The sequence below is a fragment of the Panicum virgatum genome, chromosome 1K (assembly GCF_016808335.1).
Source record: "Panicum virgatum strain AP13 chromosome 1K, P.virgatum_v5, whole genome shotgun sequence".
NCBI classification, from domain to species: domain Eukaryota; kingdom Viridiplantae; phylum Streptophyta; class Magnoliopsida; order Poales; family Poaceae; genus Panicum; species Panicum virgatum.
The window spans coordinates 47,799,987-47,826,205 of NC_053136.1; the positions used below are offsets into that span (position 1 = coordinate 47,799,987).

The 26,219-nt window shown below is 46.9% G+C and overlaps 1 protein-coding gene, 1 long non-coding RNA gene and 1 pseudogene across 2 annotated transcripts; all 3 read left to right on the top strand.

Moving 5' to 3' along the window:
* The first annotated feature begins 2,196 nt into the window (after positions 1–2,196).
* LOC120639622 lies at positions 2,197–3,031 on the top strand. The gene is made up of 2 exons (XR_005661521.1): positions 2,197–2,631; positions 2,714–3,031. It is a non-coding gene; the product is annotated as an uncharacterized LOC120639622 (long non-coding RNA).
* A 4,060-nt stretch (positions 3,032–7,091) lies between these two features.
* Positions 7,092–10,224, top strand: LOC120639630 (protein NRT1/ PTR FAMILY 8.3-like). Its single transcript, XM_039915490.1, has 4 exons — positions 7,092–7,295; positions 8,120–8,213; positions 8,391–8,608; positions 8,695–10,224. The coding sequence occupies exons 1-4, from the start codon at positions 7,242–7,244 to the stop codon at positions 10,033–10,035; spliced, it is 1,707 nt and encodes a 568-aa protein (XP_039771424.1). The 5' UTR covers positions 7,092–7,241; the 3' UTR covers positions 10,036–10,224.
* Positions 10,225–13,358: 3,134 nt separating this feature from the next.
* Positions 13,359–16,436, top strand: LOC120639639 (annotated as a pseudogene).
* The last annotated feature ends 9,783 nt before the right edge of the window (positions 16,437–26,219 follow it).

Here is a 26,219-nt window from a genome sequence, read left to right on the forward strand (position 1 = left end):
ATCAGCCGGCGCCGGACCCGAACCAGTGGTGTCGTCGATTCTTTCCTCCCGCACGAGCTGATTGTGCGCGCCCGCCGGCAGGCCCCCGACGCATGCGCTCCCGGTGCCGGCCGGGCAGGTCGCGTTCCAATGGCGTGACGATGTATGGAGCCGCCCCTCTCGATACGATACGATCGGGCACGGCGCGCGGCTTCTCGTGGGCTGCCGACGCGCCGCCGAGGCGAATCGCCGGCCGGGCACGCCACCACCCAACCCAAGTACGCGTCCGCAGCGACCGGGCGTGTCCGCCCGGCCACTGTTGGCCAGTCGGAACCATGGCGGCGAGAATTGAATGGCGTCGTGTCGAGGCCTCGGGGGGAGGGGGGGGGGGGGGGGGGGGGGGGCTTGGCCGAGCCCGGCACTGTAGCGACCTAATGATTGGGCAGCGCCGAATTGGCAAATCCTCCCATGTACCCTGTAGCTGTAGAGCCGCACCAGCCACCAAGAGGACCACGGCCGACAGTGCGCGGCACTGCTGGGTTTGTCGGGAAGGAATGCCCCGTGAGAGGACGACGAGGAATGGCTTTTGTTCGTTTCCGCGATGGCCGAGGGTAGTGTCAATTCTGAAGTGGGCCGGCTGAAAAAGGAAGGCCCAGCAGATCGGCAACGCAGTTCTTTTGACTTCTGACCGAAGAGAAGAGGACGTTCACCGTTCTCAAGCCGCAGGCACCATTCAAGACCAACCGCCGCAGCCGGCGGTGGCTTGGAGGCCGCGGCTGGACCGGATCGACGGCGACTCTGCCCTCGTTGTTGCTGACGGGGAGGACCCGCGGAGCAGCGAGGAGGCCTTTTGAGTTTTTACACTGTAGTATTTTTGTTGTTATTTAGTAATTGATATCTAACTATAGACTAATTAGATTTAAAAGATTTGTCTCGTGCTAATCAGTTAGACTGTGTAATTAGTTATTTTTTAACTACATTTAATGTTCCATGTATGTGTCCAAAAATTCGATGTGACGAGTAGAGTAGAAAATTTTTTGGGAACTCAACAGGGCCTGACTCGTTTGGTTTTGGTTGTTGCTCAAGAAATGTCAAATGTGGTGGCGCATCTGTTCTGCTGGTTGTTGGTGGTTTTGCTACTCACCTACTTTTTCGAACATGGCATCTAGATCGAACCAAAAAGAATTCTAGACTCGTTGCCGGCTGCAGGTCAAACACTGAGCAGGCCACCTTCCAGAAATCCAAGGCGTGGCGCGCCGTGGCTGTCGACGAACCGTTTCCGTAAGGTTTTTTTACCCCCTGTTTCAGACGATGTTCGTTGTACCAACCTGTTCGCATACACTTGACGTTCAGAAAAGTTGCTTCCGATCTTCCCCTGAATTATTCCTAACCCTTCATGCAGAAATGATCAAATGACGCCACAAGTGAAGCTCAGACGACTGCTTCGACATCAGGAAAGTGATGGACATGGAAAATTGCGTGATGCAGATGTGTCATATGTCTTCCTCGACGAGCGGCCACACCAGGCTGGAGCTCTCGACGACCAGATGGAGAGGTCGTGACTCGTGAGACTCGGACAGGCTGAACGCAGGCGGCTGCGATGACAGCAGCAGAGAAAATAGAAATGGAAACGCACATGATACCGATCGAAGGTGTTGCTGTTTGGGTTTGACCACCATTGCACCAATCGGTCTGGACTTTCTTACCAGCTTAATCACGGAAAGACCTCTTTCAGTACCACGTGTTCTTTGTTATTACCGATGCACAAACGGAATTGATTTTTCATCAAGCAAGACAGGATCGAGCACGAAGACCAAGCAGAGATGATTCGTCAATAGCTCCCTGTAGCGTACTATGTGAGACCAGTCAAGTATCTTGACCACGCGTGTGTGGTTCCGCAGTTTCTTATCCGAAGAACAGATGGCGTGCAAACAGCTCAGCAGCCTGCAAAACCTAAATAATCTGAAGAACAGCCTCATTTCTAAGTTACATCTTAAGTTTAGCTCCCATCACGCAAAACCATTGAGTTCCACGTTTTATTTTGAAAACTTGTCTGACACGTACATTTTCCCTGGCGATAAATTACCATTTCTGGGTTCGATCTCCACAATTACGAAAGCCCAATTTATTCGGCCCAGTTTAATAATCACCGCTTGGCAGGCCCGCGAAGCCCAACGCACCCGCAAGTGCGCGACCCCAACTGCTCGGTGGCGCCGCTTCTCCTCCACGCACACCGCACCACGCTACCGCCCTCAAGCCTCTCCTGCCCGATCCAAGCCACAGCCATCGCCTGGCCCCCAACGCCGCCACGCACAGGCTGCCGCGTCTTGTTGCCGCCCCGCTCTTTCAGGGGACAGTCCGCAAAACCGCCGATCTGTGGCGGGCTGGCGGCAGCTGATATGCTTCCCTGCCATCCCTGGAAGTCTGGAGCGGCGGTGTAGAATGACCTCTCGCGACCAGAAACTCTGCACTAGTTATGTTGCAGCTGGCCGTTCTTTACTTCTTTCTGTCACCAGTCACCGAGCTGCACGATGCCTAGATTCGCGCTGAAGAGGCAATTGATCTTTTTAGTATCAAGTGCAAAGATCTGCGTCAAGCGAGAAGCCGCGAACGTCCGGGTGATGGTTGCTTTCAGGGGATTTATTCTGTGAGGTAGCATCTCTTACCTGCTGCTTTATTTGATATGCATTTGTTCATCTTATCAAGTATGTATCCTTCATCCTTGTATGAACAGAAGGCATTTCTGGATGCTGAGCACACGAGGCAAGAAAATTTTCAGAAGCCAAATTTTGGATGATGCCGACGTGTACGGTATTCTACTGTAAGCTTATGTAAATATGGTCTTCTAATCCTAGGTGACCCGTTAATTAAGGGAAGCCTGACCCTTTTTGTTTTACTTTGTTCCAATTACCAGTTAATGTAAATCTTTTCGAAAAGGAGAAAAAGGTATAGCTTTCAGTCGGAAGTCGTTCTTCTTTGACTTAAAACAACAGAATGTAATTGAGCAAAACCATTGAGTTTTCTATGGCATCAGGCCCTGCTTAATTCAGTATGATGGCATGCCAACGATACCATTAGATTCTTTTAGCTAGAGTAACAATTAAAATGAAGAAATTGCTGTAGGCTATCTACAATCATTTTGAGTGAGCAAATAATTACTTCTAGGCTTATATGATAAGACTATTTTGTTCTTAAAGGCTGAAACTACAGAATAAAACTTTCATGAAGTCCTTTGAAAACAGATGAATATGCTAGATTTTTATCGTATATGTGTACTTAAGTACTTCACCTGATTTTTTTGAGGCGAATACTTCACTCGATTTAATGATCAACATTTTTTAAAAGTCTAATGTGCGAGGCTTCTCCATAATTTCTGGTCTTCATACTCGTGCGTAAAAGGAAGTGGGATGATTATTGATTGTGATGTTTCTGGCGTTGAATTCTTGCAAGAAACTTCTTTCTTTCAGATCTAGACCAACTTAGTTATCTACATCCACTTGTCCAACATGGCAACAATGCTTGAAATGCGGCAGCTATCAGTACTTGGGATAAATTTTATTATGCCCATGTTAGGTGCAGTTAGCACTCTACTGGGGAAGGTACAGGACGACAACCATCTCCCTCCTCATACTTGTCATGGCAAGCTATCTTTGCACGGTTGTGTCATAGAACTCTTACCAAATCATATAGATTCTAATCCAGTTTCAGGCAGCCAATGGAATGGCTTGGTTATCATCAGGTCATCACCATATCGTTTCCCTGCCACCTTTAAGGCCTCTCAAGTGTGAGCAGACCTTGTGCATTTTTACCACTCATACTCAGAAGCTTTTCTTCTTCTTTTTTCTGGCCAGTATATCTTTCCCCTTAGATTCTTTAGTTTAAAATCAGGTTTTCTTCTTCTTTTTTCTGGCCAGTATATCTTTCCCCTTAGATTCTTTAGTTTAAAATCAGGTTTTCTGGCATTTGGTGTGGAAAATTTTTGACAAGTCACAAGGAAAAGAGTATTACAGTTGGATTGTGCAATCTCAACTTGGCAGCATTCACTGCAGAAATTTATTCGTGTGAGCTAAGGAGAGAAAAACAAGGGGGGCTTAGATATGATATCCGCACTTGATGCATTATAGTTGCTGCTATAAGCTTTGTCCTCAGAGCACAAACATATCGAAATTTGATGCCTGTCATTCAACCACTGTATCTACATGCCAGATCTCCTGAAAGTGTTGTCTGCATCCTTGAGCAAGACAAACTTGATGACCTAGGAACTACAGGAGACTCCTATTCTCGGGCATGTAGGTTGTCGCGGGCTAGAGCTGTCCAAATGGTGAATATTAGGATTCAGTTTCCTCAATTACCATAGCAGTAGCAGTGCATTCATTTGGGTCTTTCCGTCTTTCATTATCCTGAGTCCCTGACTGATGGCAAAGCATATTGACCACTCTGCTTGCCCTATATGGAATCTGCTGAGCATACTTGGTTCTTGCAGTCATTTGCCTGAAGAATATGGATGGCCCCCCCCTTTTTTCCCCCTGTGCACAAGCTAAATCATTTTCTTCCTTAGCATGCAAATTATGGGTGTCCAGTTGAATTCAACCTTCGGTGGTTTTGATTCTTGTATATTGTAAGTGTGACATGGATGTTCTACGTTCCACGTGTTTGATTTAAATTATTGAAACATGCAGTAGGTGATTGTGCTACATAACTCTGTCAGCTGAAGTTGTTGAACACTGAGTCAGACATATCAGGATCATGTCATATCCTCAAACCGTCCACAATGAACCAGATTGCAGTCAGATGCATTTCCTCTATGCATTCTCTGCTGATTCTGGTAAGGCCTATTTTTGGCTTTTAATCTTATTCACCTACTTATCTACCAACCTTTTCACGCATGATATCTTGGTCAAAATGTCGAGAGCATGTTGTTTAGAGTGGATTTAGGTACAGTTGGGTTCTGGTAAGACGTGCCAACCAATTGGCCCAGGCCAGACTAGTTTAGTCATCATGCGTACTCTGTAAACTATTCTGGAAACATACGTTTATGTATCCGTTTGCAAATTCTCTGATGGGTTCAAGCAAGCTTCAAACCAAAGGTTTCCAACAAGCAAGATGTTGATGACTGTAGAACAGAAGAAGCATTAAAGAAAGGGAAGAAATTGTCAAAAAATAAAGAAAGGGAAGAAATTGTCAAAAAAAAAAACTTTGGTTTACACCTGAATGCACAGCTGTAGTCCTCTTATATTAGCTTACTGTAGTTATATTTTTTGGAGCTGAAATTTCTCGAGAACTTCAAAATCAGAATAGTCCTGTAATCAAACACGAAGATTCTCCTAATTCTGCACGTGCCAAAATCACCGTTGTTTCATTAGTATAATGCACTTTATCAGAAGAGACGACCAGCAGTCTCCTGTTGACATTCTGGGCTCAAGAACAGAAGAACTGGAACTTCACACATGACAAAACTTTTGCAACTCGTCCACTATTTTCCATCGATACTTGTTTTTCTTCATTCTTCAATCTGCCCACATATGAAAGTCGCCAGATTGGCAGATCATGGTGAAAATGAACTGAGCTGGTCGTTTCTTTTTATCCATCATACCTAGCTACTTCCTCAGTCGTCAACACAACTAGCATGGCGCAGAAGGGATCCCGTGTGTCTATTAAAATGGGCGTTGAAAACAATTTTATTCTTTCTAAAATCGTGTGGATCACTCGCTGAAAGAAGATTTCATGAGCTGAGCGTGAAAGAAATCATATCCTTTCGGTGATATATATCTGAGCCAAGTAGCCAGCGCATGGTAGCCAGCCACAGCTTCAGGAAGATCGATTATCATCAGAAAAAAAGGAAGATCGCGCTAAGTTTAGCACGCAACTAGACGCGCTAATTAATCTGCAGACACTGCTTCTAAGATAATATAAAAATAGAGAGAGGAAAAGATGGTTAGATGGATGGAGTCAATATGACTACGAAAGGCCTGAACCCTCAGTTTATCTTCACGGTATTGGAGCTCGTTGCCTGAAGAACGTTGCAAAGTGCGCAAGCAACCTACCACTTGCCTCCAACCCCCCAACCATTCAGCACACGCCGCCACATCCGATGCATTCCAGAATTCTTACTTAAGTTAACCATTTCGGGTTTTTCTAGGTGCATAGTTTTTCTACTATGTATTACATTTTCCTTCAAAAAACTATGTATTATATTTCGGTTTTTCTAGATGCATAGTTTTTCTATGTATCTAAATATGTATTATATCTACTAGAAAAGTTAAAGAGAGGCTAATGATTTGAGTCGAGATGCGCTCGATGGCTCACACTCGTGCTTGTGCTTGGTGGCTACGATTTTCCATTTCTGGCGAGCGTGAGAGAAAAGGCAAAATGCTAAAAATCCTTCGGACAAACAAGTGACGGATTCTGATTCTCCTCCGTCCTTGTGCCTGGCGGCTGGACTACATCGAACTGCAGAGTGCTGAGTGCTATGCTGCTGCTATCAGAAAAAGGCTAAACCGGCCGCTAAAGTGGACACATGCCAAACGGAAACCCAAGTGGATCACAACTTTCGCGACGAAGCCATTGGCCACATCCGCTCCCGTTGGCCCCTGCCGGAGTACCTCAACATGTACAGCTACAAGATCAGTCCACCAACTTCAAATCCCCCGAGTAAAACACCACGTGCCTGCAGTGAACCAAAAACAAAAAGCACCGAGACAAATCCCGACATGGCGCCCCACCCCGCTCCGGCCGTCGCGGCGGCTGACCGGCGACCGGACGCACGCGCCGGGGCCCCCGCACGGACGATCGCTAGAGAACTGACCCGCCCCTCGCCCCTGGCCGGGCCGGCCCCGCAGTGCAACCGCCAACCGCAGTCGCGACTCGCGAGCCTGCTGCTGCGCTGCGGCCACCACCTACTGCGCTGCGCTGAAACTTCCGACGGCGAGGCCGCGACCATTCTACCCGGGTCGCCATCAGCGGTAGCGGTTGCGGCTCGGCTCACCCACCTATCGCGTGCCGGGGGGCCGGGGCCATCTCCGCTACCTCACTCCGTGAGTGCGTGCGGGCGCCGGGCGCTTTCTATATAAGCACCCGTCTGTCCTCGCAGCTTGGCCACCACCACCAGGCACCAGTGCACCACCAACAGACCATCTCAGGGCAGAAGCGCCCAAGCGAAAACAGCCGCAGCTCTCTCTTCGCAGCAGCGCAGCTCGGCTCACATCTCCCAGGACCACCTCGTCCTCGCGCTCCGCTCGCAGACCTTCCCGATCGCCATCGAGATGGACGCCGGGGACGCCATGGAGAGGGGCGAGAGCGCGCCGCTGCTGCCCGAGGTAACCGCCGAGGAATCTCCTTCGCTAAGCTCTCATGCCGTCATGCCGCGTGCGCGATCCGGGAACTCGTTTGATTTTAGGATGATCAGGGCCGTTTCGGCATTGGCTGTCTTACTTCTGTCAGCATTAAACAGCGTCGCTGGAATGGAGCAAGTATGCTTCTGCATCCGTGAACGAAAAAAAAACATTTAATTCTTGGTTGGTGTTAGAAATTAGCTTCCATTTTGGTTGCTCCAACTGGGATGATAGCCCCATGCCGTGATGCTGACGTCGAATGCAACATTTCTCAAGGAAGAGGGCAGTTGCGACGAGGATACGGGGAGTAGTTGGTGCTTGGCTGCACGCCATCAAACACATAGACCGAGTCTAAAACAACGAGGAGATAAATATAAAGACTTATTAAAATGATTGATGCATGCTTGCGGGACAGATTAATCTTAAGTTTTTGCGCGCAAGGTTCTGCAATTTTCCATTAAAATACTACTCCCTCTAGCTCTAGCCTATAATATAAGCATTTCTAGCTATTTACCAGGTTCATAGCATCTTCTATGTACTTGGACAAGTACTTGTTCAAATACATTAGAGATGTTATACTTGGACATTTAGAAACATAGATAGAAATGCTTATATTGTGGGGAGTATTATTTAAAAAAAATCCACACTTGTGCCTATCACTGTAGTGATAGTCCTTCTTTCCTCTTTAGAAAGCACAAGCGACAAAACGCATGCATACACACTTCGTTCTAGCGCACCGTTTCCATGACCTTTTTGGTATGCAGATTCCATTCGTCGTTGACAATTTGTGCAATTTTTCACCACTGCAGAGCCACGGGCCAAAGGTTGAGGGTGATAGCCTGCAAGCGCCGCTCCTCAAGGATAAAAAACGCAGCGGCAGCAAGGCACCAGCGGTTGTTCTTGGTGAGCAGACCACTATGTTCCAAAAAAAAATTTTCTCTGAAAACAAAATGTGCACGAGAACACAGGATGCTAGCTTTCATTTTTGTACAACATTTACCAAAGAAAAAACAATCACATGACTGAATAAATATGTTTGAGCTTGTACTAATTGCTCGATGGTGCCGCTGCTGTGTGCAGGGTTCGAGTGCCTTGAGAGCACAGCGTTCAGTGGCATCTCGTCGAACCTGGTCGTGTACCTGGAGACCGTCCTCCATGGCAGCAACTTGGCTAGCGCCTCCAAAGTCACTACGTGGTTCGGCACCAGCTACCTCACCCCGATCTTCGGTGCCATCATCGCCGACACCTTCTTGGGCAACTACAACACCATCCTCGTCTCCCTCGCCGTCTACCTTCTTGTACGTAGCTCATTCGTTACAGGTCATGAACACTGATCGGCCACGGCAAGATGCTGACCATCATGTCCGCCGCATGCCATCTGCAGGGGATGATGTTCGTGACGTTCTCAGCGTTCCTGCCAACGGCCGCGGTGCTCGGCGGCTCCTCGGTGTTCGGTGCCCAGACCGTGGCGTTCGTGGGGCTGTACCTCGTCGCGATCGGGAGCGGCGGGGTGCGGTCGTCGCTGCTGCCGTTCGGCGCGGAGCAGTTCGATGACGACAACGCGACAGACCGGGAGAGCAAGGGGTCCTTCTTCAGCTGGTTCTACCTCTGCGTCGACTTCGGCCCGATCGTCTCCGGCCTCTTCATCGTGTGGATCCAGAACAACGTCAGCTGGGGCCTCGGCTTCGGCATCTCCACCGTTTGCATCGCGCTCGCCTTTGGTGCCTTCGTGCTCGCCACGCCCATGTACAAGCGCCGCGTGCCCACCGGCACGCCGCTCAAGCGTCTAAGCCAGGTCATCGTTGCCGCCTGCCGGAAGATCACCCTCAAGGTGCCCGCCGATGCAGGTATGCTCTACGAGGTCAGCGACAAGGTGGACAACCAGCCCAAGATCGAGCACACCGGCGAGTTCTCATTCCTCGACAAGGCGGCCATCATCGCCGAGTCAGACTTTGAGGAGATAATCCAGGAGGCCGGGTCGTCCTGGAAGCTCTGCACCGTGACGCAGGTGGAGGAGCTCAAGATCTTGCTGCGGCTCCTGCCCATCTGGGCCACCAGCATCATCATGTCCTCGGCGTACGCGCAGATGAACACCACCTTCATCCAGCAGGGCAGTGTCATGAACATGTCCATCCTGTCGGTGTCCGTGCCGGCGGCGTCCATGGGCTCGTTCGAGGTGACCTGCGTCCTGACATGGGTGCTGCTCTACAGCAAGGTGATCGCGCCCGCTGTGAGGAGCTTATCTTCTAACGGCGACGGCGAGCCGTCGCAGCTGCAGCGGATGGGCGCCGGACGGCTCCTCATGGCTCTGGCCATGACGGTCTCGGCGCTCGTGGAGATGAAGCGGCTCGACAGCGCGGCACGCGGCGAGCAGATCACCATCGCGTGGCAGATCCCGCAGTACTTCTTCCTCGCCGGCGCGGAGGTGTTCTGCTACATCGCGCAGCTGGAGTTCTTCTACGCCGAGGCCCCGGACACTATGAAGAGTACGTGCACGTCGCTGGCGCTGCTCACCATCGCTCTGGGGAGCTACCTGAGCTCTTTCATCTACGCCATCGTGGCGGCGTTCACGACCACGGCGGACAGTCCCGGGTGGATCTGTGACGACCTCAATCAGGGACACCTCGACTACTTCTTCTGGACCATGGCCGCCATGTGCACGCTCAACTTCGTCGTGTACAGCGGCTTCGCCAAGAACTACAAGCTCAAGACGGTGATCTCATGACGTGTTTCCATTTGCATATTGCTGCACATAATCGTTGTGCTCTGGCTCAACGGCCGGTACATAGGAAACATACAGCGGTACAGTAGGAAGAAAATGCAGGATTTCTTTTTGCCCTTTTTCCTTTTCCTTTTTTTCTGACCGAAGAAACTGTGCAGATTCCTGTGGCAGAATAGTTCTTTTCTTTTCAAATTTTTGTCTTGTTTTTTCACATACAGTTGATGGGTTGAAAGACTACAGACATCAATGTCAATGTGTCCTTTTTCTTTCATAAACTCAGCAAAGGAAATTTTAAATTTTAAATCAGATGTTGCCATCAGGGAGTCTACACGCAGACTCACCCCTTTAAATGTTTATGAAACTCTAGGCTGCATATCTTGAGACTGGCGAGATCGCCACGAAGAATCTCACTATCAACACGACAAAAGAGTGTCAATTAGATCGTTGATCACTTATCTAATATTGCTAGATTAGAATGCAAAGCTTTATGCTATAAGAAAAACAATAAAGCACATGCACCCTATGAGCATTTCCACTGTTCACCACTCATGCGAAAAGTTGGGAGTGAAAAGAAATTGGAGAAAAGGGTAAAAATCACTATCCTCCGTGTTCAAATAATTGTCACTTTTCGATTTTTTTTTCATTCAATGTTTGACCGTTTGTTTTAGAAATATATGGCATGCCAATTTTTTTTGCTTACAAAATGTTCTTCACGTAACTAAATATTTGAACTGATATTTTCACTCAAAGCTTTACAATAATATAAAATATATAAAATATAAAAGTAACCATTCTGAAGAATCTAAGGTTAGCAAGTGAAAAGTTTAGCTAAGCATGTCTAAAATGCAAAAACAAAATAGTTGATGTTTGAATTTCAATGATGCGTCTATACATTAAAAAATTGGATGCATAGTTATTTTATAAACACTCAAAACCATTATTATGCTGAAATTTCTTAACAACCATGGTACTGTGATCAAATGAGAAGGTTCTTCGAATTTTGCATGTGCTGAAATTACCGTTCCTTCATTTTTTATAATTCCTTTTATCAGAAGACACGACCAATAGGCTTGTGTGGACAACAGACAATTTTCACCCTTTAACGCAGAGATATCATGTGGCACGTGTTCCTTGTTACCGCACAAAATTCTGAACGCGCGCAGGAACCAAAACCTAAACTTAACGTGACCAAACTTTTGCAACTTGTCCAAATCTTTCCTTCGAGATGAGTTATTCAATATGTTCACGCAACAAGAAGTCCCTACTTCGCTAAGAAAAAACAAGTCGCTAGATCATGCGGGATGAGCCTGAGTTGAAACCTTTTTATTTTTATCCATACCTACTTCCTCAATCGTCAGCACAATTAACATGGCACGAAAGGGATCCGTCCATAGGCCTTCTTAGTTAAAACAGCGTTGAGAAAAACCGATACACTATAAAATCATGTGTGTCACTCTCTGACAGAAGATTTCGTGGGGCTGAACACGAATGAAACTAATTACGGATTTAAGGGTGAGTGCAGCCAATACTCCCTCCATCCAGTTTTGATAGATATGTTTCCATTTGACACAACGACCAAGGACGCCAAGTGTTCTTATCAATCTAATAAATGCAACACATATTTTTTGTTGGTGCTCCAACGTTTTAACTGGGAACTCCTCGTTACTAGTGCTATTTATTGCCACAGTCCATGCCAATAGCAAATATAGCTATTATTTTAAAATATTTAAGTTTTTGAAATATATCTATCAAAACTGGATGGAGAGAATACTTTGTTGCCACTTAACCCAGTTAAAAGCGAGAGAGATGGAATCGATGTGACCAAGATAGGCAAGATAGTTAGAGCCCCTTTGGCACCGCTTCGCTCGGAGAGCTTTATCTTCGTGCTACAGTGCCGTGTGCCACGACACTGTGCTGCATTGTGGCGCGAAACTAAAACAGACCCCGAGTGCTATAGCCAACTGGAAAACATGTGAAGTCGGTGAAGCCAGATTTTCTTAGCTTCGCTGACTTAGTGCTACAGTGCGTTCTATGTGTGAATAGTGATGAAGCTGAAGCATCACAAAGCTATGCCAAAGGGGCCCTTAGGATTGACCTGGTGGTTTTATCGCGAGTGTGTTGCAGCTCATTGTTTGATGGACATCGCCAAGTACACAAGAAAGTGTCAACTGAAATACAGCAGCAGCAGCAGTAGGTAAAATCCGAAGTGGCGGCAAAAGATTTTCCTCACCTTTCTACCTCTATTAGACTATTATGCAACTTGCAAGTGAAGAAATGGGCAAGGACAAAGCGTATGCATTCCAATCCTGAAACTCACATAACTAGAGGATGATGAACGGTCTCGAGTTTGCGATCACGGCCGCAGCCCCGTCACGTCAATCATTTTGGACGACCAGACTGACCCCCGGGATTTGGTAGCCTTGATCGGTTGATCCCTTTCCAAGCCATTAGCCACATCCTCTCACAGTCTCACTTTGGCACCTACCGAACTACTCCTGGGCAGCAGGCGCCAGGCGACCACAAGTTCTCTACCTAGACTAGACTACTCCCTGTCTCCCTCTCCTGCCGCCAAAGTAAAACAACACGTGTCTAGAGCGAACAGAATACGTACAGAAAAACTATCCGACGTGGCTCCGGCCAACGTGGCATCTGACCGAAGACTGAACCCACACACCACCACTCCACCACCCACCAGCACGCGCCGGGCACGACAATTCTTATCAGGAGCCGTTTTTTTTTTGAAGAAATTTGCAGGCGCACTGCATTGTCATTTAAGAAAAAAAAAGCAGATAATGTGTTCTATAATATCAGGAGCCGTACATGCCCAATCCGCCCATGCCCCGCCTGCAGGCTGCAGCCACCCACAACCGCAACCACAACACACCTACTACTGCGTAGAAAGTTCAGGCTCCTCGTCCCTCGAGCAGCAGCGACCAGTCTACCCAAGTCGGCGTCACCTCCTGCAGTTCAGGTTCAGCCGTGCAGGGGAGGCAACAGGCAGGAGCCCCATCGTCCGCCGCGCATCCGTGTTGCCTTGTTCCGATGGGGGGCGAAAACCCGCCGCTGTTTTGAAGCGTTCTCGGCCGCGTGCGTTTTGCGATTAGTTTACGCGCGGCGACGGCGACGCCCAACAAATCCCCCCGAGCTCACCAACCAACTAGTTCTTCAAAAAAAAAAGTCACCAACCAACCTATCACGTGCCGGGACGGCACGATGCCTCCGTGCGCTGCTGCGCGCGGGCGTTTCCTATTTAAGCAGAGAGGCAGCTCGGCACCGGCGCACGGCACACCAGAGCAAAGCAGAGCAGCAGACAGCGGCCGGGGCCCGAACGGAGTGGCAGGGAGTCAAGAGAGCGCAAAGGCTTTCTCTGCGGCTCGTGGCTCGCGTTTCCCCAGCAAGAACCGCCTCGCGCTCCGCTCGCGGCTAGGTCTCCGTCGACCGTCGGCGACCGGCATGGAGGCGGGGGACGCCATGGAGAGGGGCGAGCAGCGCGCGCCGCTCCTGCCCGAGGTAACGGTCCACAGCTCTCAGCCCTTCGCATGCTCGGTTAGCCGCCATTTTCTTTTACAGAATGATCACTGATCAGTCAGGCCCGTTTCGGCATTGATGCGTTGTGGGTTAGTGATCACTGATCAGCAATGCGTCATTTCAGCCGCTTCATTGGTGAACAGAATCTCAGTGCTGATGTAGAATTTAGTTTCTATTTTTATTGGTGCTCGATACTGGAATACTGGATACACTATGACCTCACGGTGATGCCGACGCCGAATGCAACTTTTCTAGGGAACAGGGAAACTTGGATGAGGATACGGGAGTTGGTGGCAAGCAGCACGCCATCAACGTAGACGAGTCTAAGATAGTGAAGACTGAAGAGGGAAAGGGATATATTATATAATAAACATCTTAAGTTGGTCGATATAGTTGATCCCTTTTTATGCACGAGGTTTCATAGAGAAAGTTCCAAGAAAGAATTCCAACATGTCTACTAAAGACATGCATACAAATTTTCAAATTTCAAAAGAAGACATGCGTACAAACTTCGGTTTGCCGCTTTAATACTACTAGTCTTACTTTCCTCGTCAGACAAGCACACAAGCGCTAACTGATGCAAACGGCATCCACGACCTTTCTACATTCATGGCAGTAGAATATGCAGATTCTCCTTGTTCTTCTTCTTGCTGACAATCTGCGGAATTTCTCTGAATTGCAGAGCCATGAACCAAAGGTTCAGGACGACAGGCTGCAAGTGCCGCTGTTGAAGGATAAAAAACGCTCAGGCAGCAAGGCACCTGCAGTTGTTCTAGGTGAGCAGGCCTCTCAGTGTTCAAAATTCTAGCCTTTTTTTCAATAAAATTCTAGTTTTACTACGCTCATTTGCAAAAAAAAAATACAAAATACAAAAAAGAAGAACATTATGATTGACATGTCATTCGCCCTCTGCTGCGTGCAGGGTTCGAGTGCCTGGAGAGCACAGCCTTCAGTGGCATCTCGTCGAATCTGGTCGTGTACCTGGAGACCGTCCTCCATGGCAGCAACCTGGCCAGCGCCTCCAAAGTCACTACGTGGTTCGGCACCAGCTACCTCACCCCGATCTTCGGCGCCATCATCGCCGACACCTTCTTGGGCAACTAGAACACCATCCTCGTCTCCCTCGCCGTCTACCTTCTTGTACGTCTTAGATCTTCATCTTGATCCATGGCACGCGCACTACTGATCTTTCACGTCAATGATGCTAACGTATTCTTTGTGCTGCGTGCCATCTGCAGGGGATGATGTTCGTGACCTTCTCGGCGTTCCTGCCAACGGCCGCGGTGCTCGCCGGCTCCTCGGTGTTCGGTGCCCAGACCGTGGCGTTCGTGGGGCTGTACCTCGTCGCGATCGGGAGCGGCGGGGTGCGGTCGTCGCTGCTGCCGTTCGGCGCGGAGCAGTTCGATGACGACAACGCGACAGACCGGGAGAGCAAGGGGTCCTTCTTCAGCTGGTTCTACCTCTGCGTCGACTTCGGCCCGATCGTCTCCGGCCTCTTCATCGTGTGGATCCAGAACAACGTCAGCTGGGGACTCGGCTTCGGCATCTCCACCGTTTGCATCGCGCTCGCCTTTGGTGCCTTCGTGCTCGCCACGCCCATGTACAAGCGCCGCGTGCCCACCGGCACGCCGCTCAAGCGTCTAAGCCAGGTCATCGTTGCCGCCTGCCGGAAGATCACCCTCAAGGTGCCCGCCGATGCAGGTATGCTCTACGAGGTCAGCGACAAGGTGGACAACCAGCCCAAGATCGAGCACACCGGCGAGTTCTCATTCCTCGACAAGGCGGCCATCATCGCCGAGTCAGACTTTGAGGAGATAATCCAGGAGGCCGGGTCGTCCTGGAAGCTCTGCACCGTGACGCAGGTGGAGGAGCTCAAGATCTTGCTGCGGCTCCTGCCCATCTGGGCCACCAGCATCATCATGTCCTCGGCGTACGCGCAGATGAACACCACCTTCATCCAGCAGGGCAGCGTCATGAACATGTCCATCCTGTCGGTGTCCGTGCCGGCGGCGTCCATGGGCTCGTTCGAGGTGACCTGCGTCCTGACATGGGTGCTGCTCTACAGCAAGGTGATCGCGCCCGCTGTGAGGAGCTTATCTTCTAACGGCGACGGCGAGCCGTCGCAGCTGCAGCGGATGGGCGCCGGACGGCTCCTCATGGCTCTGGCCATGACGGTCTCGGCGCTCGGGGAGATGAAGCGGCTCGACAGCGCGGCACGCGGCGAGCAGATCACCATCGCGTGGCAGATCCCGCAGTACTTCTTCCTCGCCGGCGCGGAGGTGTTCTGCTACATCGCGCAGCTGGAGTTCTTCTACGCCGAGGCCCCGGACACTATGAAGAGTACGTGCACGTCGCTGGCGCTGCTCACCATCGCTCTGGGGAGCTACCTGAGCTCTTTCATCTACGCCATCGTGGCGGCGTTCACGACCACGGCGGACAGTCCCGGGTGGATCTGTGACGACCTCAATCAGGGACACCTCGACTACTTCTTCTGGACCATGGCCGCCATGTGCACGCTCAACTTCGTCGTGTACAGCGGCTTCGCCAAGAACTACAAGCTCAAGACGGTGATCTCATGACGTGTTTCCATTTGCATATTGCTGCACATAATCGTTGTGCTCTGGCTCAACGGCCGGTACATAGGAAACATACAGCGGTACAGTAGGAAGAAAATGCAGGATTTCTTTTTGCCCTTTTTCCTTTTCCTTTTTTTCTGACCGAAGAAACTGTGCAGATTCCTGTGGCAGAATAGTTCTTTTCTTTTCAAATTTTTGTCTTGTTTTTTCACATACAGTTGATGAGTTGAAAGACTACAGACATCAATGTCAATGTGTCTTTTTTTCTCCATAAACTCAGAGGAAATTTGGATCTTTCAACCAGATGTCGCCATTGCTGGAATGTACACGCAGACTCACCTGCGTAAGTGCATGCACGTCCACTCATATCCCTACGAATGTTTAGGGAATTATAGTCTGCATATTTTGAGATTGGCGAAATCATCACAAATAATCTCATTATCAATGCGACAAGTGCGTCTCTATTACATCGTTGATCACTTATTAATATTGCGAGAAGGAAACGCAAAGCTATATGCTATAAGAATAACAATACTTCACATGCGCCCTATAAGCATTTCCACCCTTTACCACTCATGCAACAAGTTGGAAGTGAAAAGAAATTGGAGAAAATGGTAAGAATCACTAGCCTCAGTGTTCAAATAATTGTCCTTTTGACTTTGTCATTCAATGTTTGACCGTTTGTTTTAGAAATATATGGCATGTTTCAATTATTTTCGCATACATAATGTTTTTCAGGTAACTAAATATTTGAACAAATATTTTCACTCAAAGTTTTACTATAACTAGTCTATCAACCTGTGCTCCCGCACGGGCTAGTTAGAGATATCTAATAATTATCTATCTTATATTCTTTTTAATTAATTAAATATTCTAATTCAGTATTGCAAAGATACATATTTATCATTATGTAATTACAATAAATGTGATAGGTTTAGTTACTGACAATTTTTTATCACTTTGCATCACAGCTCCATATATGTTTAAACAATCACGTCATAGGACATATTAGGCCGAGCTTGGAGCAAATGGCTGTGCCGGAACAGGGAAGTTTTGGATGCCTGCCTGTCTTTGGCACTATGATAAGCTGCCTTGATCTACTTCAGCTAACCAATCAACTACATTCATGAATAGCTTTGACCAGGAAAGAGAACGTGCAAGTAAGGATGCACCTAAAGCATATGCAACAAGATGGTGAACGCTGTCAGAAATGAATTTCGCATTTCCAACTGCTAGTGATATTTGCAATCACGTACCCGCCAACCAAATTTGGCCGATGTTATCAAACATAAGGACATAATTGGCAAATATAGGTAGCAGCTTTGGGTCCAACCAAATTTGCCCGATTATATCAAACATAATGATTAATTGGCAAATAAAGGTAGCAGCTTTGGGTCCAACCAAATTTGGCCGATTTTATCAAATATAAGCAGTAATTGGCAAACAAAGGTGGCAACTTTTGGTCAAACCAAATCGACCCCGTGGGAATGGTTATTAAGGCGTCGCCTAGTCATTGCCTAGCGGCAAGGCGCTCTGGCAGAGCTGTGCGTCCCTGACGCCATGGCAAAAGGCTGTGAGAATCAAGGTTCTAAATAACCGGCTATAGCCACCGCAATATCCTGTTATAGCCTTTGGGAGATGAGAAAGCTAGAATATTCATCTCTTAACTTTAAAAGGCCAAATCCGCTAATAGATTTATTGTCAGTTTGGTATTGAACTTTGTTATTTACAAAATTTAGTATTTCGTCAATGATGTAACAAGGAATGAATCCCAAGATGTACTTCAGTATATAAAATTTTCTTGATTTCATGTTTATATACAAAATTACTCATAGATTTATGCATTGTGTTATTGTAGAAATGCATAATTGTGAGAAGCTTCTAGAAAATTAGAGAGTACAAATGAACCATGGTTACCATGCTTCATAGTGAAATATGGAATACTCTAAAAATTAGATATTTGTATGGTTAGATAAGTATGAGTAACATTCTAAAGTTAGATATTTTATTAAAAAAAAGTGTATAGGAAAACTATATGAGACATGAAGTCCTATAAATAGGGGTGCTTCCCTCCTCTCATGCCATGCCATGGCATAAGAGGTCTCAAATAGGAAATGACAAGGTCACCATATAGTGTAGTAGTGTCATGGTATGGTAGCTGCATAAAAGAGTGCAAGGGTCATGTATTGTATTAAGTTATGATGAATAAAGAGTTGAGTTCTCATATAAAGTTGGTGAGAGTCACCAATTTCTCCACACATGGTATTTACAGAACCGCTAAATGATTTAGCTATGTTATAACCTGCTATAGCCTTTCTTAGCCTCTACAAACACTAGCCGCTAAATGTCTTAGCCTGCTATTTTAAACACTGGTGAGAATAAGAGAAGGAGCTAATGGACTGTGGAAAAAGTGAGGAAAAGTGAGTTGGAAATAGGCCAACAGGTCATCACATCCCCATCCAACGGGAAAAGTGAGCATGACATGGCATGGAGCAACAGTAGAGTTAGCAGGTTGTCCATTCTGTATATAAAATGAGGTGTGTGTGTGTGTGTGTGAGAGAGAGATTGCTTCCATCCTATCAGAGGGAAAGAGAGGTGTTGCATCGTGCATGTGACAAGGGTGGAAGAGAGCCAGTTGACTGATTAGCTAAACTAAGACTTCTCCTTCCCTCTTTCCCTTTCTTTATTTCTCTTCCTTCCTCCTCTCTGGTACTATTCTTGCTATTTTACATGTTGATATGGCGTCGTCTTACATCGCCTTATAACGCCTAGGCGTCGCCTAGGCGTCATGTGGGGTTGGTTCACCACATCTCTCCTTAACGCTTTAAAAACCATGGGTGGGGCAATTGCAAATCCTAAAAATTCTTCTTCTTCTTTTCTTAGTTTATTAGAGGAAAATATTTAAAGACTTCATAACCTCATGGATTTCAAAACAATCCAAGCCCCTACTGGAGTAGGCATACATCTCGCGGCGGGAGACAAACAAATAACAGAACAGAATCAACCACTTCTTGTACTTGCTGATAGATAGGAAAGAGGAATCTTGTAGAACAGCTTTATTACCTGCAACAACGAGTTCGGCGGAGGAGGAGGCACTTCCGGTGGGTTTCCGCTGTCCCGGCCTCGCCGGTTCCTCCGCGGCGGCGGCGCTTTCGGCGGGTTCCCTCCATCCCGGCCCCGCCGGTTCCTCCGCGACATCTCGATCGGCTTCCGATCTGGGCTTGGAGAGAAAACCCTCGTTGAACCCTGCCTAAAACTGGGAGGAGGCGAAATGCTGCTGCTTGCATCGCTTATTGCTGCCCGAGCGAGCAGGGTGTGGGTCGGTGGAGTGGAGTCCTTGGGATGCGCTCGCTTTTCTTTGAATGGAGCTACCTCAGCCGTCCGATCCTTCAGGGATTAGTGTTAGTAGCAGTTCCATTGAGGCAACACTGTTTACGAATTGGCTCAATTACTTGTGACAACTGGGCCACATGTCAGTTTGTCTACTTAGCCTCCTCAATTAAATCTGGCTATAAAATGGGCGCCGAGACGAGCATGGGAGGCGGCGTGCTGCGTGGCAGGAGTGGGTGGAGCACGTACAGGCGACACCGGCGGGGCCTTGCGCGGGCGGCGGGGATCTAGGGTTCGGTGCGGGTCAAGGAGGAAGGGGGGATGGAGCGGGTGGAGGGTGCGGGTCGTGGGTGGAGAGAGAAGGGGGCCCGCGGGGCCTAGCCTGGAACCCCTAAGCCCATGTAGGCTAAAAGTCCCAAAAAAGCTCCTCAAGAGGGGCTTCTAAATCTTTAGCCTCGACTAGCTTCCACCCTATTTGGTTGTTTCGCCCCATAAGTGTCAGGGGCTTATGCAAAAGTCCCATGATGTCTTAGTGATACTCTTAGCATCAATGCATACCAAAGGCTACCAATAAAGCTCTACCAATCCATTAAGGACCAAGTGACCTGAACGAGCATCCAAGTGTCACCAACAGTAATTTCAAGTTTCTCTCCACCACAGACCTTGTGAGTAAAGTCAACAATCCTAGTTTCACCATCACCAGCAACAATATTCACTTCCAGCATCTCCTTCAGGTAGACAGAGATGGCGGGTTGTAAAAGTCGGATGACCCTATTACCATCGGTAGTTACGGTACCAGTCACCTTGCTATCATAAAGCATCAGGATCTTCTTGATGCTGGTGGCGCAGGTAGTGATTTTTCCATCAAAATCTCCATGTCTAACTTCAATTGCAAGGGTACCCTCCACTGCATCTTTCACCACTCCATACGCCACATTCACAGTACTGAGTCTGGTAGCAAGGGAGCCAATTTCCAGCTCGCATTTCTTAGTTAACATTCCTTTACTAAGTTGTTTGTCCTCCTACTCTCCGTCATCCTTGATCTTCAGATCAGTCTCAACATATACATCACCTATTAGCACAAGTCCTCGTTTTGGGCCAGTCATGATCAACGAATCCTCCTATAAAAATTGACATGACAAGCATTATATTTCTGTATGCAATACTGTAACGAAACTAGAAGTAATGTCCATCTACACAGCATAAGCAATGTTATCACAGATGACACTGTTAATGGTCCAGAGTTCTTCACACATAGCTGGAATTTCCATAAAATGTCACAAAATGTTCAAATTTAGTTTTGTTTTGTTTCATATCACATTTAAACTTTATACTCCCGTGCCACAAACAACGCCAGCAACAACATACTTTTATAGATGACATTCGCATCCATACATAATTAATTAATTATGCCATAAAATTCCATTACACAAAGTTGCATCATCTAGCTCTACAAGTACTAAAATGCACCCACAGATGCCCATTATTTTAGACAAAACAACTAAAAACAAACACATAACAAGTATATGCTGCTTCGGTCTGAACATCCATGTTGACTAACAAACAACACGATATGATCATCTAACATCTGATGAATGTTGATTGATCAGTAAAGTTTAAGTACCATATTCAGCAAAACGTGCGAACGAGGATTAACCACCACTAGCTAGCAGTTACATTGTCAGTGAATAGGAACCGATTGCATGTCAGTATTTTATTATATATGCAAAGGAAAAAAATCTCATTCTCCTATGCATGTACCTCAGAGTTGATGAGTTGTGAGTTATCTCTATCACAACGGAAAGTTAAACACACTTCTTGTCAAGGCTGTCTCTAGCAATGACTGTGCCGTAGACACGGATTGGGAAGCCAACATCCGAAGAGGCTATATTGATGGAAAAGATGTTTATTGCCTCACATAGCTCATAATCACTCTTGTTTTTGTAGACAACATTAGTGAATCGCATTGGACCACAGGGCGCTTCAGTGCAAAGAAATAGAAATAAGTTTTCTAGAAATTAGACAATTGAAGATGATATGTGAGTGATTAGTGTGACACCCCGGCCTAGGGCTTAATAGGATTAATAGGATACTCATACCAACAAATTGCAACTTCTATTCCAGAAGCCGGTCTCCAAAGAACTCCGAGGTTAAGCGTGCTTGGCCCAGAGCAATTTGGGGATGGGTGACCGACCGGGACGTTCTTCCCAGGTGTGCACGAGTGAGGACAAAGTGTGCAGAAAAGACCCGTATTGGTCTGTGAGGGTAGTCTATGTCCTAGAAAGCTGCCAGATGTAAGCGGGTCCGGCTTCGGGGAGGTGGGACATTATAGAATGGTATCAGAGCCGACTCTCGCGGTTTCACGGGCACATACGGGCGTAAATGTGCGGGCATGAGCACAGCCGCGTGGGGGCGCAGATACCACCAGCATGTGGACGAGCGCGTAGCGGGTCAGTGCGCGGGCATCTGAGATGCGCCGTTGGCACTGGACGCACGGACGCGGCACATGGGCCGTTGGCACTGGACATACGAGACGTGGCCAAAAGAGGACGTTCCTGGCTTGGGATTGACCGACGGGGACGTTTGTCTCTTAAGGGGGTGAGTATGTGACACCCCAGCCCAGGGCTTAATAGGATTAATAGGATATTCATACCAACAAGTTGCAACTTCTTTTTCGGAAGCCGGTCTCCAAAGAAGTCTGAGGTTAAGCGTGCTTGGCCCAGAGCAATTTGGAGATGGGTGACTGACCGGAAAGTTCTTCCCGGGTGCGCACGAGTGAGGACAAAGTGTGCAGAAAAGACCCGTGTTGGTCTGTGAGGGTAGTCTATGTCCTAGAAAGCTGCCAAATATAAGTGGGCCCGGCCTCGGGGAGGTGGGGCGTTACAATTAGTTACGCTTAAAAGACCGAAATTAGGATTGCAATTTTATTTAGGTAGACAGCAGCCAATTAACCTAAGCCAACATAAAATGTGATCTATAAAATCAGATTGAAAATGAATCGTGGAGGGATTGGAGGGACTTACACTCCATCGAATGATGCGAGGTCGAAGAAGGACAATCGGTTGTAGTAGATGTCGTTCTGCTTGGGATCGAAGTCGAGGATGCGAGCCTGGGCTTGATGCTGATTATATCGGGTGACATCTTCCATGTGGCTCGCCTTCTCCGGCGCCTCCTGCCTAAGCCTCTCCGCCCTCGCCGCTTGCTCCGCCTCGCCCATGCCTGGGTCGAATGAGAAATCTCGCACCTTGTAGGTCGCTTCCGGGATGAACTCATCGAACCCCAACCCCTCGTACACGCCGCGGGTAGACATGGAAACCCTGCCGCCGAGATCCGCCATCATCGACTTGCTGCAGCTTCTAGGGTTCTTGGGGCCTGTTTGGATGGAGGGGTAAATGGGGTAATAGGGGTAAAAGAAGGTACATTTTACCTTCAACATCCAAACATGAGGGTAAAAGGAGTTGAGGTAAATGTTTTACCCCCAAATTTCCTTTACCCCTCTTTGGGTGTCAAATAGAGGTAAATTTGCCTAGATCCCACCAAAAATAGGGTAATTATTGCCTAGCTCTCTCTCATGTCTATCCTACGAAGTCTAGCTACCTACTGAATATTAAATGTTATTTCCAACCACATTTACTCCTAATATAAACAGCTTTATGGGGTAAAACTATTAGGGGTGAATGGTAGGAGTAAAACATTTCCTTTGAGATAAATTTACCCCAAATCATCCAAACAGGGTCTTGAATTCCTCTCTCCCTTCTGCTTGGGGACGGAGCCTCCGAGGAGAACCAAAGGGACGTGGCCACGTGGGCTATCCTTCTTTTTTGTTCCTTTTGAGCAATGGAACGTGGGCCTTATAGATCTGCTAGATCCAGGATAGACCAGATAAACCAACCAAGCCCAGACCAGCCTAAGCAAGGCAAAGTTTTTTTTCAGTCTGCATTCCAGTCACAAACTCAAAGAATCTCCAATAGGCTGTAAATGAAGATGAGTAGGTAAGCTCAATCTTCGAAGATGCTCATAGAGATATGATTTGCGTACGTGTGTTTATAGAGATGTGAGTCCCAAATCCAATCGTACGCGCGAGCGTTGGCTGGGATCCTGGCGCTCGATTTCCGACCGTACGGCGGCGTCCGCGTGGACGCACGCACACGCCATATGTGATGCATTATGCATATCTTAGTTTCATTTCCTTTCTCCCCGTGAACCAAGGCACCAAAATAAAGCAGCAGCAGCCGGCGCAAGTGGTGCTGGAGTGCTGCCGTGTTGAAGCAGAGAAGCTCGTGTGGTACTGCGGTGACCTCGGCAACCTGGCCGTGGATCCGACCATCCCTTTTCTTTTTTATTAGATTTTTTGTTACTCAATATATTTACTTCATAACATTTTGTAAATATTTTTACACAACTTATGAACATAAATTTTGCTTTCACATAAAGTATGGATACAACTTATGCCTTTTTTGTATAACTTATGAACAAGAGTCTATGTGCATAATTTTTGTAGTACAATTTATGCATATAATTTTGTGTCATGCAATTTATGCAAATATTTTTGCGCTTTTATGCATAACTTATGAATAGATTGTTTACATCTAAATTTATGTTTTTACATTTTTTAATAAATAATGTATATAATTTTTTACTTTGTAGTTGTTTTGAATGATTTATCTTCACATATATTTTCGTATAATTTATGTTGACAAATTTTGGTTTTATATTTTTCTTCATATATATTTTTTGTTTGGAATGATAACAGAGAACGGGGCCACGGCGTGCAACGTGCATGGACGTTCACCTGGGTGGATAGTGGCTTTTGGCCCTTTGGAGTCTGACACTCGGACGGGTCTGCAGTGCAGCGGGTAGTGGCGAGTCACGAGTGTGCGTACTGCGGGAGTGGGGCCGGTAATGATGGGGTTTGTTGGATTGAGCGCCAGGACAGCTCCTGACGGGCGCGCGCGAATTAGAAAGGGCCGATGTGAGTGTGTGTTGTGAGTGCATGTGTTGTATTATGTAATCTCAAAAAAGATGAGTATGTAAAAATATAAAAGTGTCGGAAAAAAAATCATCCAACAGAATTGCTATCTTGCTCAACTCGCTTTCTTGCTCACAACTTTGTTCGCTGCAACCAGGAAGACCACGTGCACGTCACTGGCGCTGCTCATCACCATCGCTCTGGGGAGCTACCTGAGCTCTTTCATCTACGCCATCGTGGTGGCGTTCACGACCACGGCGAACAGTCGAGGGTGGATCTGCGACGACCTCAATCAGGGCCGCCTCGACTACTTCTTCTGGACCATGGCCGCCATGTGCACGCTCAACTTCGTCATGTACAGGTACAGAAGCCAAGAACTACAAGCTCAAGACGGTGCTCTCGTGACGTGATTAAAATCTGCTCGCTTTCCATCTTGGAGATTCCATTGCATTTTTGCAGAATTGCCGACTGGTAATTGTTGATGGGTAACAAGCAAGGTTTTTTTTCTCGGCGATAAAATTCCGATAAAACCGAAAATCATGTTTTTAGTGTGCTTCTAATATTTAGGACCATGGACTATTCTATGTAGTAATTGTTGGTACTTGGAATTGGAAATATGGATGGAGACTGTAATATTTGGGATTGAGCATCTTCATGTGCAATATTTGAAACTCCATGTTGAACAGACTATCTATTGCTTCGTGATAGCCATATTTCTCATTTCTATGCATTGTTATATCTTTTTTTCGCTTTTAGATTGTTTGAAAATAATCTATGTTATTCTCCGTACAAAATGAGGTATTTTTTTGAAATTTCGTCCGAAAACAAAACGTCGAATCCGAGAATTTTCCGATAAATCCGATAAACGTGTTTATCGGTGACCTCCGGTTTTTTTTGGTTACCGGTAAAGAAAACCTTGGTAACAAGCAAGTACGGGCTCAACGGCTAGGACATAGTAGATAGGAAAAGTACACTGGTAGGAATTTGCAATATCTTTTCCTTTTTAGTTTTTCTTTTTTCATTGAAAAAGGAACCTGCACAGATTCATGGGGTAGCAACAGTTTTTTATTTGAAATTGTGATACAATTTTTTTTAATATGAATGTGCCGGCAAAGGATTTTTTTTCATTTTAAGTCTAATGTTACTATTGTAGTGATGATCACATGTTCAAGGTGACAGGAAGATTATTCAGTATTTGCAAATCTTACCACATGCGCACTTCTGTATTATAAGTTGGCGACAATAGACTACAGTGATTGATGCTATGCTGGATGTGTGTACTCAATAATATCTTATTTGTAACTTTGTATCTTGTTTCTATTGTCCATAGGAGTTCAGATTTTGCATGGTTTGAGAGTGGTGATAGTTTTTTTGTGAGGAAAAAGAGAGATGATAATTTTACTTTTTTACTGGTAGAGTGATAATTTTTTTTAGTGATGATAGTTTTTTTATCAATGAGTGATGATAGTTACAACACCACTAATCAAAAAATGCTGAAATGCTGTATGTAGGAGAGTTGGTTGCGGCCCAAACTGTTCTCCACTTTCAGCGAGCTGTTGGATTTGCCGATGAGGGCCTCTCTGCTCTGCTCTTTCTTTCCCCTAGTTGCGGCCCAACTCTAGCACCGAAGAGTGAGGAATTAATTACTGAGTGATCTCTTGACCAGTGTGAGCGAACTGAGGCAAAATCCGAAACCAAAATTGGCAACGGCTACCGATGCTAAGAACATCTCCAAGAGTTTGCTAAATGAGGTTGGCATCCTAGAAAATTTGGCAAAATAAGAA

Coding starts and splice junctions, on each gene's coding strand:
- LOC120639630 (XM_039915490.1), top strand. CDS start 7,242: ATGGACGCCGGGGACGCCATGGAGAGGGGCGAGAGCGCGCCGCTGCTG. Junction 7,296..8,119: donor GCGCGCCGCTGCTGCCCGAG/GTAACCGCCGAG, acceptor TCACCACTGCAG/AGCCACGGGCCAAAGGTTGA. Junction 8,214..8,390: donor GGCACCAGCGGTTGTTCTTG/GTGAGCAGACCA, acceptor TGCTGTGTGCAG/GGTTCGAGTGCCTTGAGAGC.